At 39.1% G+C, this 19,959-nt stretch overlaps 1 protein-coding gene across 6 annotated transcripts in view; it reads left to right on the forward strand.

Moving 5' to 3' along the window:
• AFF2 (AF4/FMR2 family member 2) overlaps window positions 1–19,959 on the forward strand; it is a 501,797-nt gene that overhangs the window by 395,147 nt on the left and 86,691 nt on the right. For all 6 annotated transcript variants that reach the window (XM_017513842.2, XM_017513841.2, XM_017513843.2 and 3 more), the window contains one exon: window positions 15,917–15,954. In XM_017513842.2, the coding sequence (XP_017369331.1) occupies window positions 15,917–15,954 (38 nt within the window). The remainder of the gene's footprint in view (window positions 1–15,916; window positions 15,955–19,959) is intronic.

A 19,959-nucleotide genomic window follows, 5' to 3' on the forward strand; every position in this document is an offset into this window, starting at 1 on the left:
TTCTCACTCATAAGTGTGAGTTAAACAATGAGAACACATGGACACAGGGAAGGGAACATCACACACCAGGGCCTGTTGGGAGGTGAGGGACTAGGGGAGGGATAGCATTAGGAGAAATACCTAATGTAGATGATGGGGGGATGGATGCAGCCAACCACAATGGCACATGTATAATGGCCTATGTAACAAATCTGCACATTCTGTACATGTACCCCAGAACTTAAAGTACAATAAAAAAGTCTTCAAAAAAAGAGAAAAAGATAGTATAGTGCCATGTACACAACATAGTATTGTTCACTCATCTTTGAATTGTGACAGTCGTACCTCCAGCACCATCATAAGGAGGGATGCTGAGACTACCAGTTTTGGAACCACTCTTGCTCTGTGCCAGGCACAAGTTAGATGTGGTGTCTCATTTGAACCTCACAGCAAACATTACCAGTAGGTTTGGGCCTCCCGGCTGAGCAAAAGAGTGCAGAATCATTCCATTTGTGGCAAAATGATTGGAGAGAAAGCATACAGACAAATGCATCAGTCCATAAAACTGTGCTCAAGGGCCCAGACAACACTGCTGGTTTCAGCAGATGTAATAGTTAGAAATGGCTCAGAACCCAGTGGCTGCATTCATGCAGACATAGTCCAATAAAAAAGCCATTTACTTTCTGGAGACATCCCCAAATCATCTCATCCATAATCATTACACCTTGACTCATTTGAAGAAACTCAGATTGTCCAGGTGTAGTGAGTACATAGGAATCTTTTTCAAACAGTGTCTAAGAGCTTATACTGTGGGCTTAGACCATAAACATCCCCAAGAGAATACATTTCAAATACATGTATGAAATCGAAACACAGGATCAAGTTGTGCCAGCTTCTAAATTGGCATTTGGGTACCGAGTATCTTACAATCAGAGCAGCCTTCCCTTTTTCTGCCACTTCCACCTTCCACAGCAGTACTAGCCATGCCGAACCAGCTGACAGGTCCTGTGCAAAAACACAAGCAGAGCAAGTAGGGTATGTTTAAATGCTAAATATTATTCCCGCAAATGGGAAAAGGGAACATGAGGCCAGAATGGGGGCATTATAATATAGAAATTAAAGATGCCAAGCGGTCATCCACAGAGACTCGTGGTCATATGAAAACATTTTTAACAGAAGATTTTACCTTCTACTGACCCTTTAAATTCAGTGATATATAATCACACGTGTGCATGGCTTCAGTGAAGAAGCAATAGTGATTGCAGCCTGAAAATGTCTCTTTAAACTTTCTATTTTCTCTCCAGTCCCCTAATGCATTTGACTTTCTTGGTTGGGACTATTTGGGCAGCAGACATGTCCAGCTGTATTCTAAGGTAGAGGGACAATGCTGGGGCCATGAAGGAGACTGTGCGACAGTATAGCTCTATAGTCAGACAAACATGGCTTTGAGTTCTAGCTCTGCCACTCTCAAACTGGTTGACCTTGGGCAAAGATCTAAGTACCTATAAAACAGGGGTAAAAATAGCAACTTCTTCGTTGGGTCATATTGGGGATTCAATGATTAGGTAAATCAATACGGACAAAGGCACCTGACACTATGCTTAGCACATAGTAAGTACTCACCACTTTATGTGATAATCATCATCATCGTTGTGAGTGCGTCTAAAAAGCTTCTTATTCTTTGAAATGCTACATATATTTCCTTTCCCTTTTCTTGTCAGGAATGGGATATTAAAGACAGCTTCTGGGTTAACTATCCTGTATGTGGCAAACTTGAATGAAAAGGTTCTGTCATCCTAAAGTTTATTACTGGTGTGCCTGGCCATGAGTAATTTTAAGTGTAGATATTAAGAACATAGTTTTTGGAATAAAGAATCCTGGGATTTAATCCTAGGCCTCAAATACTAGCTGTATTGCATTGGGCAAGTTGTTTAATGTCTCTGAGTCCCAGACCTCTCACCAGTAGACTGGAGTAAACCAGTCTTATCTGGTTTAAACCATAGGAGTATTGTAAGGTTCAAACGAGGACAATGAATAAGAAAATGTTTTGAACTACAAAATAGGTGGTTATTCTTCCTTGCAGTCCTTTTAAACATTAACTGGTAGCCCTCTCTTTATGATCCATAAATAGATCCATAAATAGAAGGGAAATAGACATAGCCCTTCATTTTGGCCTAGGTATCCATAGGGATCTGTTAGGAACTACATTGCATGTCTTAACTGGGCCCCAAAGGCAGCCATCAGATATGAATGACCTTAACTTTCCTCTAAGTCCTGACAACTTTTAAACTAGAGATCCCAGGAAGAAAGGCTAGGTTGCCAATGGTCTGCACCAAGTCCTCCAGAAAATTACGTGTCTCTAAAACAGTTTTTCTTCCAAGGATTTGTGCAGGTGGAGAGTTGATTCATACCCTTCTATTGCAGTTCTTACCTTCTCTTTCTGAGCTCATGCTGTGCCCTAGAGAAAGACTTGAAGGCTCTTCTAGGATGCTGTACTCACCTTGGTTCTCTCTCAGGAGCCATCCCTGAAGGGGAGATAAATAACTATTTCAGGTTGACATTGGACATTACAAACATATAGAACAGAGTTAGAATTGGACATAGTGCTTTGTACTTGGGTCTCAATAAACATATATGGTGCAGTGTTTTTTAAGTTTGATATCAATGGCGTAGGTGAGATTTCGGGGCCGCATGATGTCTATTACCCAGCAGATTGCATTTTGTACTTCTCAGCTGCCACTGTTGACATCATAGATATAAAATCCAACCCTGGCCTTCCCCGTGCAACATTTACTGAATTGCCATTTTCAAGCCAGCCCTCTAGGGCAGTGGTGATGGTCACTGGAGTTTGGCTAGGGAGTGGCTTCACCCAGAAGGACAGATATATTGGGAGTGGGAATATGTTATGTTCTCTGTATGCCCCTACCTCATACCACTAAACCTTTGGTTTCTCGTTTTTGTCAGTTTTTCTTTTCATTTTTCTTGGGATTGAAGGAACCCCTGAAAATCAGGAGTTAAACCTGGAATCAATTTTCATTTACAACTGAGAAGCAGTTATTGATGCTGTGCTTGCAGTTCAATAAAAGATCTAAAGATATAGACCTTGTGCTTCTCTTTCAATATAAGCTGGCTAATCAGTCTCAAATGTTTTTTTAACAAAGAAATTGTATCGACACGTTTATTAAAATTGCTGTCTTTAAAGTTTTAAACTCTCCGCAATTTGACCTATTCCAAAGGCTTCTAGAATATGTGGTAGGCAAACTCCAAAGCTTCCTCCAGCACATGTTTTTAGAACCAGGTGAACATCTGCTTAATGTTTCATTGAGTGATATTACGATGTTTGATTTCCACAGCTCTAAACATGTAGTCTGTTGTCCACAGGTGGCAGGATGGCTTGTGATGCCTGAGTTCTGAAGCCTAGTTAGATCTGGGCATGGCTCTCTCATGCCCCAGTTATCTCACACTAGCATTAGAAGCAGCAGACTTTAGAAATCTAAAAGCCATAAAAGAGATGGGTCTTGTTAGAAACGTCCTTTAGGGCATTATAACATTAATATCATCTTATTAATATGAATTAGATTGAAATATTGGATGACTTCATTTAGCCCAGTTAGAAGTTCTGAAAACATTTGATATGACTGAAAATGTTCGATTAATGACCAGGTTCACTAAAGACTCTAGATAAAGCTTGGAGTAGTGTGCTAGTGCTTTAAAAGCAGAACTGAACCATTAAAATTTTCTTTGAGCACAAAACACTCTAATATGCTGTGTCTGGGCACATGATTATGAGTAGCTCCAGTGTACCCAATTTTATCTTCTTTTTCTGCCAAAGAAGTACCCTGGTATTCTGTGAAATATTCACTTAATTGACAGCATGTTAATTACTGGAGATGTATGGACTGTTCAACTAGACACTCGTAACAGTTGCACCGTAAGCTTATGAACGTTTACAGAAAACAATAATCTTCTTAGATCTTCCCCTCCACTTCATAGTTTTGCTTTTTTTAATCTTCAGATTTCTAATTACCTAACACACACACACACACACACACAAAAGCATTTCTTTTAATCAAGATTCTTGATTTTGGCCTTATATTTGATCCATTTTGGTTTGTTTGTTGTTTGGTGGTGGTCATGTCATGGTTGTTGTTCTTGTTGGGCGAGCTTACTGGCCTGGTTGGTATTTGAGAATTTCAAATGAAATGAATTACATAGACGCTGAAGACCCGACCATTCTGGCAGCTTTGGGATGTGTTCCTGACACCTGTGATGCACACTGAACTTTCAGAACCTAGTAGCCACATTAAATTGAAAGCCCGCTTTTATGTTTTAAGTTTGCTAATGAAAAGGATGCAATAAATTTTTCTCCAGCTATCAGCTGGCTCTTTTGAAGTTGGTGCGCTGTAGAGAATATATTAGTTGTGACAACAGGTACTTCTCCCTGCTGTAATCGGTCCTATTTTGTAGCCACAGTTCTCCCTCGTCATACTGAACAAGTTGTTACCTCCCCAAGGTTTCTCTGCATTTCCATTTACTTTGTTATCAGCAGAAAGGCTGGGGAAAGCCTCTTCGGTAATGACATCGATACAGTACACACAGCAAGAGAGGTCAGCCTGTCAGAGCTCTAGAAACAGCAGATGGATTAGGATGAAACTGCGTGCAAAATAACTTTGATAGAGTCTTTTAATGTAAACAGTTTATCTGTCATTGCCTTTCATTGAAATCCCTCACAAAATGATAGTGTTTGGGCTGTTGGGGTTACAGGATGTAGCTGAATAAAATCCATACATCGTCATACTCAAACTATCCACCAATTAGAGAATGAGAGGAAATTTTAATTTATTCATTAAAGACAGGAAGGTAAATAGGATAACATATAAGGTAAAATAGAATAGCACTGGCCTTCATATTCCCAAGATTGTATTTCCCATTTGGCTATATTAGCACAGAGACTAGATTAATAACAAACTGCTTAGAGCTTGTATAATGTGATTTTTTAAAATATACTTGAAACAAGTCTGTCACTGTTTAGAAACCTGTGTACTGAATTTTTTTATTGCAATTAGATCTTCTCCTTTAGTACCAAATTTTTTGGCTTATAATCTACATACAATAGAATGCTTTCAGCATACAGAGATGCATAGAAGTGTAATGTTTTTACATGTTGTGCTTACCACATGGTCAGTAATGACCAAATATTTGCTAATGTCTTTTACACTTTATGAATTATCCAACTATGAACATGTCAGTTGCAAAGCCAATAGCTCTTTTGCTCAGCTTAGCACTTTTCCACAATGACCTTAAGTCAGACACTGGTGAGAGTATGTTGCTTGCCCCAAGATACAAACAGAAACAAAAATGGATATGATCTGTCATTTCAAAACAGATAATGCTCATGTATGACAGGGATGACCACAGCCTTTTCACCCACAAAGAACACACAGCACATACATGGTTCTGTAAAGAGTGTGGCAGTGAGAGTAGCAGCCACCTCTGGAAAGCTGGGGACCACTAAGTACAGATTTCAGCTGAAGTGCTGGAAGAAAGAGTTCTCATCATGTTGCTCTTGTCACTCTTTCTGGGCTGGAGGAAGTGGCTAGACATCATTGGTCCTTTCTTCACTCAAACCCCACCTGTGCTGTTTGCTCCAAGCACGTTCTTTTGCTTAAGTCTCTTCATCACCCCAACTTGGGTCCTAATTCATTCTTGGAGCCTGGAAATTTCACTCTGGAGTCGTTCACAAGTAAGTCCCAGGAAATGCACTATGTGTGCCTAACTTCATTGGTAGCTTCCAAGCCTTGAGTTTAATCAGGGTTCTACAATATACCTAGAACACTATGCACATCTCAAGCAAAAGCTGTATCATGAAGCACTTTGCCACATTGAAAAAGTAAGATTTTGAAATTTATATTCTTGATTGAAAATGTTACTGGGGCTTTGGTTTAGGACTCAAGAAAGCTCAACTCTGTCCCCTCCCCCAAGATGTCTACCATCTGCTACCATAGTCACCAGGTGGGCTGCAAACACCAAGGACCTTGTTCTGCATGGAAAACAGAATTGATAGTTTGTTAAGCAGCTATATTTACTTTTATGTTTATTTATCAAGAGCGAAGAGCACAAGCATTGTAAGTGCACAGAAGAGTTTCCAAATTTGAGATTAACCAATTCAATATTAACCATTCAAAATACAGGTGGATGGGCAGAAAAAAGAAACAAAACTTTCCGAAATGTATGGGGCCACATAAGTCATATTTCACCCAGCAAAAATTTCATGGGAGTCTTTGGAACATTTTACTAAAAATGTATAAATTTGCTAAAGCTAGTTTCTCATTAATGGCGGTGGACTAAGTTTTCATATTTAGCCCTGAATCGTATTTGTGTGTGTGTGTTTCTCAAAAAACTAAAAATAGAACTACTATATGATCCAACAATCTCACTACTGGGTAGTTTTCCAAAGTAAACAAAGTCAGTATATTAAAGGAATACTTGCACCACCACGTTTATTGCAATTATAATATAATTGATTACTCTTTAGCCATAAAAGAGTATAAAATCCTGTCATTTCTGGCAACAATGCTGCAAAAGCAAGTAGGGCTTTAGTTCTTCTCCTTCCTATGTAATCTGGATTCATGCCCTTCCCCAAGATTTCTCAGTGGGTTCAAATTGTTACAAAGTTTAGCTGGAGGTTTCCTTCTCCCTGTAGCCTTTTCCATATGCCTATGGCAGTCCTTCTAATGGACACTTGTGAGGCAAGATGGAAATTGCTTACTGGGGAGCCCAGCAAGCCCACAGAGGTTTTCCCACTGCTTCCTCTACCCCTGTATTTCGCTAGCAGGGATACTGTGCTTACAATAAAAATGGCTTGGGTATGGTTCCATAAAGTAGTAGGGATACAGGTAACCAAGTTATAATTAGCAACATTTAATTCACTCAGACAATGAGGGAAAGAGAGACTAACACTGTACAGACCAAATGTGTTAATACCCATGTAATTTTATTTGAATATTGACATCAGTGACACCCACCACCACCTTAAACAGACATATATAAATGAAGTGTGCAGTAACATCCTTTTGTCTTATTGAAAACAAATATGGCCATGCTACTATATGACTGTATTTGTGATATTTTTGCCGTGAACAGTGTACTCTGTGAGTGTGTGTGTGTGTGCGCGCGCATGTCTAAGAGAGAGAAGGAGAGACAGAGAGAGAGAGAAAGAGATACAGAGACAGATAAAAATTCTGTGCATTACTAATTGGCACACCACTGCCCTCACCTATGGATGTCTGTTCCAGTCACATATGCTCTGTTGTGTTCCTCTGTGAAGAGAATGGTGTATTCGTGCTTCTGATAATTCCTCAGAAAAGTGGAAGAACCTGGCCTCTTCTATCCTCATCTGCCCTCTTCTTCTCCCGTCTGCGTCTTCTCACTTCTCCTGCACAAGTATTCTTACCTCTGTAATATTTCTCCCAGCCTTCACTTGGGGTAGAATTGCAGCATAAGCCCCGGCTCTTAAAGACCGTGATTAGGTTTCCCTTCAAGCCTCTGGCCACGAGCTTGCCTGGTAACATGGAGAAAACTTTATAGTGAGTGAGAGCATCCCTATGACCAGGCATGTCCCAGAATCCCCGAGCCTGTCTTCAGAATCTTCTAGACATAAACATGGACTCAAGGGTCATTAAGTCTTAGTAAGTCTTTATTCCTTTTTACTGCATCTACAGAGAAATGCCATGCTAGATATAACTCCTTAGCTCAGGGGAGCAGATGCGTTATGAAATGATGGGAAGGGAACTACCCTGAAGAGAGAGGAATCTATTTGGGGGATGGTGTTAATTCAGCTTCCCTCGGGAGTCATGAAAACATTGATTTTGTACCCTTAAGTCTTCACAATGTGACCATGAAATTGTTCTCAGCAACTTTTCTGTTTTAATATATTTGTATAAATCCTGATGTAGTTTCACAACCGTTACAATTGAGGCTTCAGAAGAAGAAGGAGAAGACATCTAAAATAGACAAATTAAACTCTGTGGCACAACTCTGTTTATTGGCAGCGTGCATGCCTGCAGATAATGGCAGCAACTTTCTTTCAACCCAGCAAGATTCTCCTTTTCAGTTTATAACTAATGGTGAATAGATACAGTCTTTGGAGAGAGGCTTACATGTGTTTTAGCTCTTTTGGCAGAAGGTAAAGAAAATTCTACATTTTCCTGATAAACATATTATATTGTCCCTTCAAGCCAGAGCAGAAGTAGCATTTCCTGAGAGGCTCCCTTCCTGAATGATGATAGGGTAGACCTGATAATACGACCAGGACATGCTACAGAGCATGGTTTTCCTGACTGTAGTTAGAAATAGACTGGGGGAAAATTGAGTACATTAGACAATTAATTGGTATTTTTTTGCCTTCTTAAGTTTAGTCTATTTTGAGTTATTAGCACAGAAATAGTAATGTCGTCCATGGTCCAAGAGAGATTCTGGTTTGATCTGCCATGTTCTTGTGTTCATTACTTCTCTTTTGATTAACAAGAAAGTAACTCCCTAGCTTCCTGTTTCTCCCTCATTGTGTCCATCTTCCTTATTGTATCACATTTGTCTTCCCAAATTAAGTCTGACTCTATCCAATTTCTTCTTAAAATTCCTTCCCATGAGCCCTACATTCTCCACTGTATACTACAGCGTTTATATAATAAAGGGTAAACACCATTGTTGCCAAAGTCCTTCACTCAATATCCAATCACACATATATATGATTCAGGGCTAAATATGAAGCCTTAGTCCACTATATATATATATATATATATATATATATATATACACATATATACACATAGATAGATAGATACAGGTATGCCTTTGAGATATATATATATGTATGAAATACTCCTGTGTGTGTACTAAAATATAGAATACCAGACCTTAAAATTACCATAGAGAGTTTTTAACTCCAGCTTTCAATTTTCACAATAAGAAAACTGAGATACAAAGCAGTCAGTATTTAGTATATAAATAAAAATCAATGTAGTCTCATCACCCAAAGTATAATGTGTTCCAAAGGGACAAGAAGCCTGATCTCATTAGTAGCTTAAGGATAAAGATATATTACCAGTATTTCTTGCCAATTAGGTTTTTGAATACATAACTGAGTACCTGCTATGTACTAATAATACACTTCTCATTTCTTCTGGTTACACATGGTAGGGAGAAAGCATCCATTAGGCATTGATTGTCTCTCAGTAAAAGACACACGTCATTTTGTGAGGTGTGCTCCCTTAGCATCAGGGGCAAGAGTGCTCAGATTGGTTAGGGGAAAGAAAATTGAATTCAAACCCACAAACCCCAGGAGAACAGAGTGACCAAGTGCCACTTACATTGGGCCTCCTGACTGGGGAAAATGAATATCTCAAAGCAATACTGAAATGCTTGCCTGGAGTCTCCATATTTACTCCACTTAGAGAATCATTAGTGTCAACAGATGACTTTTATGGGTGAAACATGCCTCTTGACCAAAGACAGTACACTTTTCATTAAGTTGCAATAAACCAAACTTTAGTTACAAAGGAAATTTCCAATTGACAAATGGATTTTCTATGCAGCAAAATAGCCAGAGTGAAGGGAACAAGCCTTTATGGAATGTAGGCACTTCTGAATGCTGTTATCACATCACCTTTGGCCAGACACTCACAAAACTCTGGCTGCCATGGTAGTGAAATGCACATGCAGGTACAACTAGCACCCGCTACACTGGCTGTGGCAGGTTCTTGAATGGCAGTGTGGGTGAAATTGATATTTACTCAATGAGCAATGGGAAGCCATGAAGGATTATGACAATGAAAGCAATGTGATCAAAGTGGAGTCTTAGGAAGATTCGTCTTGCAGTAGAGCATAAAATGGATTTAGGATAGTGAGACCAGTAGAGCAGTGAGGTGGCAGAGGCCATAGTCCTGGTGAGAGGCAGTACAAATCAAGTTAGGCAGTAACTGCAGGAAGAGTGAGGAAGCCACAGGTAGCTACAAGCCTTCTTCCAGAAAGTGGTGTGGGAAATTCACCCTGTGAATGCTGCTCCAGACTCCCTCCTCTTTGGAGTATAAACAAGAGCCTTACATTCAGTTGCAGGATGAATCTAGATGAACATTAGCCTGGAGCTCAGTTTTTCCTCCAGAGGCTTATTTTTCCCCCCATAGAGAGCTTAGAGTCCTCAGGTACATTTTCTTTTTTCTTTCTTTTCTTTTTTCTTTTTTGAGATGGAGTCTTGCTCTGTCGCCCAGGCTACAGTGGTGCAGTGGTGCAATCTTGGCTCACTGCAACCTCTGCCTCCTGGGTTCCAGCAATTCTCTGCCTCAGCCTCCCAAGTAGCTGGGATTACAGGCACCCACCACCATGCCCAGCTAATTTTTGTATTTTTAGTAGAGATGGGGGTTTCACCATCTTGGCCAGGCTGGTCTTGAACTCCTGACCTCGTGATCCACCCGCCTTGGCCTCCCAAAGCGGGTGGCCAAGTGATGAGCCACTGCACCTGGCCTTCTTAGGTACATTTCCATACCCAGAGCACAATGCCCAGGCCTCTGAGACTGCCTAGTCATTCCTGATTCATTTATCTCATCAATGTTTATTAAGTGACTATTAAGTGCAAGACATAGTTCTATCCACTTAGAACAATTTTTCCCAAACTCTGCCTGTCAAAATTCTATTTCTGCCCATTATGTATAGCACAGACCTATTTCACTGATTATTAGAAAGGAATTGATAAAGTTAAAATGTGGAAAGCCCAGTGATCCAAAGATCGGTAATGTGGTTTTGCTTCCTAGAGGTTCAAGGTTCAAATACAGGATGTTTCCATGTACGTTTTCAGGCACCGATACAGAAGGTTAAAAATAATGGGTAGTGTTTTCCTAAATATTATAAGCCCTGTATGTAAAGTCAGAAATTCAGGCAAATATCCAGGTGTTGAAATATGTTGAGTGAAATTTTGCCCTCTTAATCTACCACCCTTGTCTGTGTGTGCTTTCTGCCTGCCGAAACCCCAGCCTACAGGATACATTGTCTTTTGCCATTTTACTCATTCCATTGAACTCTATTTAAATGCTGTAATTAAGCAATTCAATTTTATATTTAAGCAAGTGCTGTCAGTATATATCTCCTCAATTGATTTAACCAATTCTGTACGTATTGATTTTGGACCATCTGAATACCCTAATGATGAGTTCATTTGTTAATAGAAGAGTTTCTCTTCCGAACTTAGGCAATCGATGCAATTTACCAATACATGCCGGTAGGTTAGGGTATAGCTGTGTCTCACAGAACAATCATGTGAAAAAAAATTTAAATCCAAAACAAAACAAACACAAAACCAATGCAATTGTTTTGCTGTCTTTTTCCATGTTGTTGAATATCCAGTTATTTGAAATTATCTGAATTACTGGGTTTTCCCTTTTGATTAGGAGTTATAAAAACCCAGTTTGGATGTATCTGCTAGTAGAATGTAAGGAAAATGCACATAAAATAGGAAATGTAAAAGGCATATAGAGCAATACTAATAAAATCACATTTATGCTTGACTGACAGCATTATTATTGATTATGGAAAAAAGCAACACCTGAGTCCACTGCCACACTCTCTCTAAGCCATCCAAGTGTTCACTTTGATAGTCTCAGCATACAGGCAGGAAACATATTGTGTTAGATTTGTTTTCTGTAAAAGGAGGGGAATAATGTTATAAGCCTGACTATAACTATTCAGGGCATGCTTCTTATAACCCTCAAAAGATTCTCTACATTTTCTATAAATATAGTATACGTGTCTATTGGACTAGAAGAGAAATTAATGGAGTATAATCTCTGGGACAGAATTACCTTGCTAAAGAATTTTGAAGATGTGTGATCATTATATAGAAGATGGCTGGCAAGTTTTCTAAGCACTTTTTATGCCACATTTTGTCCCTAAGGAAATATGATATCATGTATACCATGTGGATGGGACTCAAGAGACAGCAACTGTCTTTCCTTCCTTCTACCTATTTTTTTTTTGATGATAGTGCTACATTATATCGTTTATGTAATTCAATATGATTCCTGAGTTACTTGAGCTTTAGTGCAGCACAAGGATTCTCTACATAAAAGAAAGACAAGGTTCTTATTTTCAGGAACATAGGTTTAGCGAGTGAGCAACTCTGAGCCTGTCTGTAGCCACTTCATCCCTCCAAAGGAAATAAATTTGCTGATAATGAGAGAGGAGTCAGCTCAGAAATGCTCCTTGGAATCAGAGAAGTGCTTTCTTCCTCGCATAGAATTTCTCAAGATACCCCATGACAGAGAGGGGCCAGGTAGAATAGGAGTTTCAGGGCTTCCCCATCCTCAGGGTCCAATGTTAATTAAAAAAGTAAAGAGCCCCTCTGATGGAGTGAAATGTGGAAGGAGGGGGCTACTAAAAGACGGATCAACTGGAAAATATGGAATCATCTTAGGCTTCCTTGGAAACAGAGAAAGAGAGAGAAAAGAGAGAAAGACAAATAGAGTGTCAGAGAGAAAGAGGTCTGTAGAATCTAAACATATCAAAGTCTTCTGTGAATAGCACTTTCCAGACAGAAGCATTCTGTTCGCTCCAGAACCACTACTGATATGAAAAGTGAAAGATAGAGGTTCCTGTAATCCTCATTGGAATAGCTACTTAGGTTTCATACTGCAACGTGGCCTCTACTCAGTAAGCCCAATAAACTATCTGGCTGTAAAAATCTACGCATGAACACCTGTGTAGAAAGCAGTCACAATCAAGAAGCACTGCATTTACATAACATGCTGCAGCTCCCAGAGCACTTGTCAGTGTTGGCTACTCACAACCACCCTTGCTGTAGAAAAGGCAGAAATTATTATCTTCATTTTTTAAATGAAGAAACTTGCTCAAAGGTGTTTAGTACTTGCCAATAGTGTAAATGGCAAAGCTGGGACTAGAACCCAGGTTTTTAACATTTCTGGCACAGCACTCTTTCCACTCTAGCCTATTACCTCTCATCTTACCATACTGGAGTATATTCCTTAACATTTTTATTTCTTTTATTGTTTTTAGTTATACTAGAGCTTCCTCAATAGTGAGAGAAGTATCATGATAGGAAACCGTGATACAAAATAAGAGAATATAGGTTTATAAAAGCATAGAGACATTATAAATTAAAGCAGCATAACTGTTAACTCTCTAGCCTCCATTTTCCAATCAGTTTAAATTACTTTAATGTGTGTTTTTAAATGTAAAATTAGCTGCAATCCCAATATGTAACTGTCTTGATGTTTAGTGAATTGTGTTATGTGATTTCCTTTTAATTTCCCTTCTTTTGCAGTGTGTCTTACATTCCACCATGGGTACCTGGAACTTGGGATTGTCTTCTTATGTTCCATCATTTCAAAAGGGAAATTCGTTCTTTCTGTATTTTGTAGAGTAATTCTTCTACCTTAAAGGCACATATCATCTGCACATAAATAATTAACTTAAAATGTTTTCCTCAAAGTCTCTTAATATAATAATTCTTCATAGCATGCCTAAAACAACATCAAATTACAGTGAAAGCAAAGTAACAAATTGAGAGCTGTTTCTCACATGGTAGTGTTCTCTGCCATCATTTACTTGAGAGATTCAAGGTGATGAGCACACAAGAGGATGACATGAGGACATCTGGCTAGAGCTGTTGGGACATCAGAAGGATCACAAGTTAATTTCCAAAGAAAAGAGAACCTCTCAGCGTAGACATTTTCAATCAATAAGCAAGCAACCCACAAAAAATTAATTTGAAGGAAGTCATTTTCCTATGTTGGCTTTATAAAAAGATATATGTTTCAAAGAAACTGGCCTCAAACATGATCATGTTCCTTTTGATCAGAGAAAAATAACTGGGTCTAATTGACAGTTCAAAACCACAGAGCAGAGAGGGTATTTTCAAAAAAACATGCTTCCGAATCAAAGGGAGGTTAAGCAATGTCACTTTGATTTTTCCCTCTCCCTGTGTCCTGCCAGTGGCATGCTCAGCCTATCACATCCAGTATGTTTTAAAAGGAAACCACTTGAACACAGCACCCATTAGTCTGTGATAACCTAAGTCTTCTAGAGCAGACTTAACTGCTCTAAAAACGTGGATTCGCATGATTTCCACAGTGACATGTCTTCAGCCTACTGCTGTATCTTATTGCAAACCAGCCAGGCTTGGGAGAGAAAAGGGTGTTTATTAAAAAAAAAAAAAAAAAAGCAGATGTGAGTGTGCGTGTGTGTAGAGACTGGGTCCTGCTGCTGTAGTAAAGGTGCATGGCAGTCCCCATTCCATGCCAGCACCACCTCTCCCTTTGTTCCTCTGACCTGGCAGAATCTGCAGGGTCAGTGAGATTCGCATCCTCTGTACATGGACTGAAAATGGACAGGCTTTCATATCTAAGATATATGTGACAGGTGAGTTGGGCCAGCCAGACACATATGCCTTCTTTTCTCATTTTCACCTCTTACCTCATTCCTTAGCTTTTTTCATATTCTAGCACTTGCCAAAATTCAACCTCAGGCACAGATGGTGAGAAAATGATTTTTGCCTACCAAGCCAAAGAAAGTGCCCAAATATTAATGGTTATTTATCTAGAAACAGAACCTGAGGCTTAATAAATGGAAGCATGTATTTCTAGCACTAACATCTAAACTTCAGAAGTGTTTCATTTACTTTTAAAAATACTTGTAATTGCCTTCAGTTGTTATGCATAGAGGGTTTCACCCAGAGTGTCAAGTCCAGAGTTAGATTATACGTTGTCTCTGCTAAAAGTGGTTGCTTCTGTGTTCTAACTTACAGCAGTATTTTCTTCTCTGTAGCCCTTACCCACGTCCAAGATTCGCAAATATAAAGGTCCCCAAAAAGATACGTTTTTAAAGGATCTGAACAACCCTGAGGTTGTCAAATGGCTGCTTCAATGCTCTTTTATCAAACATAATTTCTATAGCCTGAAAAAGTCTATAGGAGCACAAGTTTGGTTCTGATTACATAATTATGCTGCAGAAATATGAAAAAAAAATTCATCACTAAAACCCTCCAGGTGCTTAGACAGTTTGATAGACTGTAGCCATTCTGCCATCAGCACCCCCAGCTGTGTTGCTTAGCAACATTTTAATTCCAGAAGAATCGAAGGAGATGAAATCCCTGTGGAGAAGGAAACAGAAATAAGAGGGCTGTTGACAGATGATCTGAGTTGTTTCTTCTAATATACTGTGAAGATCACTAGCTCTTTTCATGAATGATAAATGGACTGTACACAGATCAATGGGTTCAGCACTAAACTGGAACCAGGCTCCATGTCTAAGGCAACGCAGGCCGAGAGGCCCAGAGTTTTCCTCATTTCTGTGATTTGTTGTGTATATTCTTAAAGGTTCCACAGGAGGAAATTGATCTGAGTATTCAGTCATTTTTTGCCCTTTTATGGGGCTAATAAAAATGATTTTGGAAATGGACACTCGACTTTCTGTCATGGTGTGAGCGTGGCCAGGTTTCAGTAGTAGTGTTAGGATGAGCAGTTCCCTACCACAAATCTAAAACTCCAGGGTATGCCCAGGACCATTCCCTCTGCATCTGATTTCCCCCATCTGTCATTACAACCCAATCAGGTCCAAACAGGGTAAGATTAGAGTGAAAGGCTGGAAGTCAGGCACCCTAGTTGTGCACCCAGGAGTCCACTTTTATGGTGCCTGCTGAACTTTCTAGGCTGCCCTCACAATGCCCACCGGTATTGGAAAGCTGCACTTGGACAGGTAACCATGCTTCCCAGGAGAAGAAAATTGCTTTCTGAGTCTCCAGTCTGCTTATCTACAGCACCCTTAGCTCCTTATGTTTCTGAAGAGTATTTTATATTGCTTATTGTTTTGGTAGCTAGTTGCAATGATTATGCTTGCTAATGTGGTCTAATTGCATATTTTCTTCTGTTTACAGGCTGTTGAAAAGGCAAAACCTAGGAATAATCCTATGAAGTAAGTTATTATTTTTATTAGTTGCAAATGTTAATTTTAATGGACTCAGTGAATGTGAAAAAATAAGGTCATAAAAGAGACCTTGGATTTTGAGTTAATCTCTATTCATGACAATTTAAAGACCAAAACAAGCCAAAAAAAAAAAAAAAAAAACCCTCCAATGAGCAGGGACCAGCTTATATTTTTCCCTGTGTTCCTGATGAAGAAATGCCCCAAGTTGTACCCAGTCTACATAAATTAATATGTTCAGTCCATGAATAGCTGCCAAATACTATTATAATCATATTCAATGCATAGTACTTCAAGCCTTTGGGTTTTGCACATGCTAAAAAGATTACATTTTTAATTGCAAATCTTGGACCTATGACAGAGACGTAAATGACTGAAAGTGTGCCAAGTGATTTCCAGCCACGTGGGGAGGTTTGGCACCTTGGCAGCAAGGCCTCAATACTCTGTTAATGAAAAGCTCATAAAATATACTTAACTAAAGGCTTTTCTTTTTTGTTTTAGCTAACAGAAAGCAATTCCCAAGGCATTTTATGAGATACTCTTAAATCATAAACAAGCTACACAGCCCTCTTTTAAATATAGTACATCTTAGACATCCTGTCTCTTCCAGAAGGGAGACTTTCAAATTAAGAAGGATGACTGTCTTGTCATTTGGGTTTGTAACATCTGATTGCAGTGTTACAGTGCATACTAGTCCTGCCAGCTCTGTGGCTGAGGCAGGACTTTTTCTATTTGCTGGGTTATTTTAGGTCTGGTAATAGCACATCTTGAGGAACACTGTGTGTTAATTTATTTCGGCTGACTTCCATTATAGTTGGTACCAAATACAGAAATAGAGAGTGCATTGATTATTAAGTTTCTGGGAGAATGGATCAGCTAATGCCAATGACAAGAAGCCTGTTTATCTTTTGTATACTAAAATAGTTAACTTTTCCAGGGCATCAGGGTAGCATTTAGCATATCATTAAATCCAAGCTCTAGTACATTTTTCCAAAAGGTGTTGTGTACTTTGCTTTTAAGTTTCATTTTTCTTACGCCAAAGAATATTCAGTATCAGGCTCTGTAACGTATAGAGGGGCATCCGTAGTCTAGAGATATATTGTGTTTTAGTCCTATTGAAGTATTTGTAGTAGCTGAGGTTTCGTCTGGTTGTTCAGTTGGGGTTGAAATCTTCTCTGCAGCCTGATTTCCTTTCCGTCTGAATGCCCTGAAGGCTCCTCCACTGTGAGCCTGTGGCTGGCAAGCTCAGAGAATTAGAGGATGGTGCTAATGAGGCCAGGGTCAGAGCTTTTGTCCCTGGGTGGGCGATTAGTGATCTTCTTTCCTGCAGTTCAACTGCACTCCTCCTTCCAGTCCGCCTGCATGCAGATGTGTGCCCCAGGTTACAAAGCATGGGACTAGAACTGGAGGAATGTAAATCGAGGCCCTCTATGGCAAATGTCTCCAAGCTCCGGCCCTCCCAATAGGAGGTGATTCCCAAGCTGCATTTTTGCATTCACAGAATAGCCCACTGGCATGTTTAGGGTTGCATTTAATTCTATTCTAATGGCCTAGAAGTGGCACCAGTTTTCTCTTTGCTCCTTGTGAGAATTTGACCCTACAGTAATTGTATTTTTTATGAGTTCTTATTAATTCACAGCACAGACTCTACCTAATGTCTGGCATTTTGAGGAATGTTATAAAGAGAAGGCAAGGAAACTAGAAGAGTCAAAGGATTATTGAGCTTTGTGCTTTAAATATATTTGAAAATCCACTTAGTAATAAACCTAAGTCACAACCAACTGGTAAGTGTTTAGAATTGTCTTCTAATTAAATAAGATAATATTCTCAGGGTGAGTTTGGGTTCATGATACCAAACTCAGCACTTGAAGAAGAGAGACTTCCTCAGGACCTCAGCTCAGAAACAGAAACTTCGCCGCAGGGTTCAGTTGCACTGCCTGACAGAAGAACAGCATCAAAGGTTTTAAAAATGGCCCTTTTGCCATTTCTGATATCTGCTAGAGAATTTCAGTTACACGCAATGCACTGGAATCCCAAATAAAGGTTCAATACGTTTTCTGAATGAATGAACAAGTAAACAAATTGCACATATCCCAGAAAACAGAGATTCTTCCAGGAAAATAGGTTTCTTCCAGGAACCTAGCCTGCAGGCTTGATAAGGCTGGTGGCTCTCCTCTAGTAGAGTACCACCATCATGTCAAAAGGACATGTGTATTTGTAACTAACCAAGTGGTCCAATCCCTGTTATTCTTGACTCATGCCACATGTGAAAATATTCCTCCATTGCTCTGGTTCTTTGCTCCTTGTGACAGCTCTAGCTGTTTTATTTCTGACCAGTTCCTCATTTGATCTCGTATCAATAATTAATATTTGATTGTCTTTTTGAGCATAAAAAGTGAGTACAGTTTTGCTGGAAAACAGAGGTCCAGTGGCATTATTTACAACTCAAGTTTGAACACAAATTGGTGAATATGGCCATGTATGTGATTTGATATAGCCCTTTGGTGTAGAGTTTGGCAAAATGGTTGAAAAAAATCAGAAGAAGAACATTTCTTGACATGTGAAAATTACATGAAATTCAAATTTCAGTAAGTATAAATAAAGTTTTATTGGAACACAGCCACACTCATTCATTTCCATACTGTCTGTGGCTGCTTTTGTGCCACAATGGCAGAGCTGAATAGTTGTGACAGAAACTGTATGTAGCCTACAAAGCTGACCACTTTTACCATATGGCCCCTTATAGAAAGTTTGCGGACTCCTGCTCTAGTTGGTAAGGTAGAAAAAAGCATTAAGCTTTTTTGTGATGCTGAAGGTTAAACTATCAATCCTTTCTCCTTTGGTGTTTAAAACAATGACTAGATATTTACTGAGCCCTTACTGTGTGTTTAGGACTTTCTAGGGTTGATATGCCACTTAATTCTCATTCAGAGCAAAGAGACTCGCTCTTCACTCGCTACCTTTGAAAATCATATGGATACAAAATCCAGTGACAGGGCATTGATGTCTCAGAAACCAGCGAACACATAGAACACATATCTAGAGCATACTGCTAGTCTTCCAAATTGTGTATAGATGGATTTATTGCAAAGGCATAGGAATTTTCTAAAATTCTGTCACTTGCATATCTAACTAAAGCTAAATAAGCTTTCAGTTATGGTGATGGTAAATAAACTTATTAGTGCATGGCTATTAAGCTTCTAAAAGTTTCACCTCCCCCTCCGTATTTCTCAAACACTTGTTCAATTTATTTTTAATACTTTCATGGTTGTAAGCTGCTTCTTTCATTGCCATAGGGATACTGTGATACACACTAATTACACTCCATATAAAAGAGAAATTAAATATATGCCTAGTGAATATAAGCACATAATATACCTGGATACACTAATGCCATTCCCTTGAAACATTAAATAATACCTCTGAGGGTAAGACTCAAACATGAGTGTTCTTAAGATCAGTGATGCAGGACAAGAGAAGCCTGGTGTATTTCTCACTGTGTTGTAACCATACTGGTATTAGAGCTTGATTAGTATGTTCAAATTATGGCTCTTTAATGCGTCAGAAAGACTTTCACTTGTATTTTAATGTTCTGTAGCTGTCATCTCCAGGATTTCATTGTGACAGCAAGGCCTGAGAGATGTACAGATTTCTTCCACCATATGTGACTTATCACATACATTTTTTTCAAAAACACATTTCTGTTATTAAGACATATGTGATAGTACATTTCTGAAAATGTGAATTGCTTTTGGCTAAAAGCCATGCACTAATAAGTTGAATTGAATCTAACCAAGGTTGACATCTGTTACCGAAAGAGAGAGAGGAAGAAACAGAGAGAGAGAGAGAGCATGCACACACTGTTGTCAAGCATAAAATTCTTTCCTGCTTTTACACTTTAACAACATTAAACAATGTGATGGTTGTCTTTCCCAATTCAGGATCAGAATCCACTCTGCGTAGGAAATTACAGGGTTTTTTTTTTTTTTTTTTTTT

The sequence above is a fragment of the Cebus imitator genome, unplaced genomic scaffold (assembly GCF_001604975.1).
Source record: "Cebus imitator isolate Cc_AM_T3 unplaced genomic scaffold, Cebus_imitator-1.0 Scaffold505, whole genome shotgun sequence".
NCBI lineage: Eukaryota > Metazoa > Chordata > Mammalia > Primates > Cebidae > Cebus > Cebus imitator.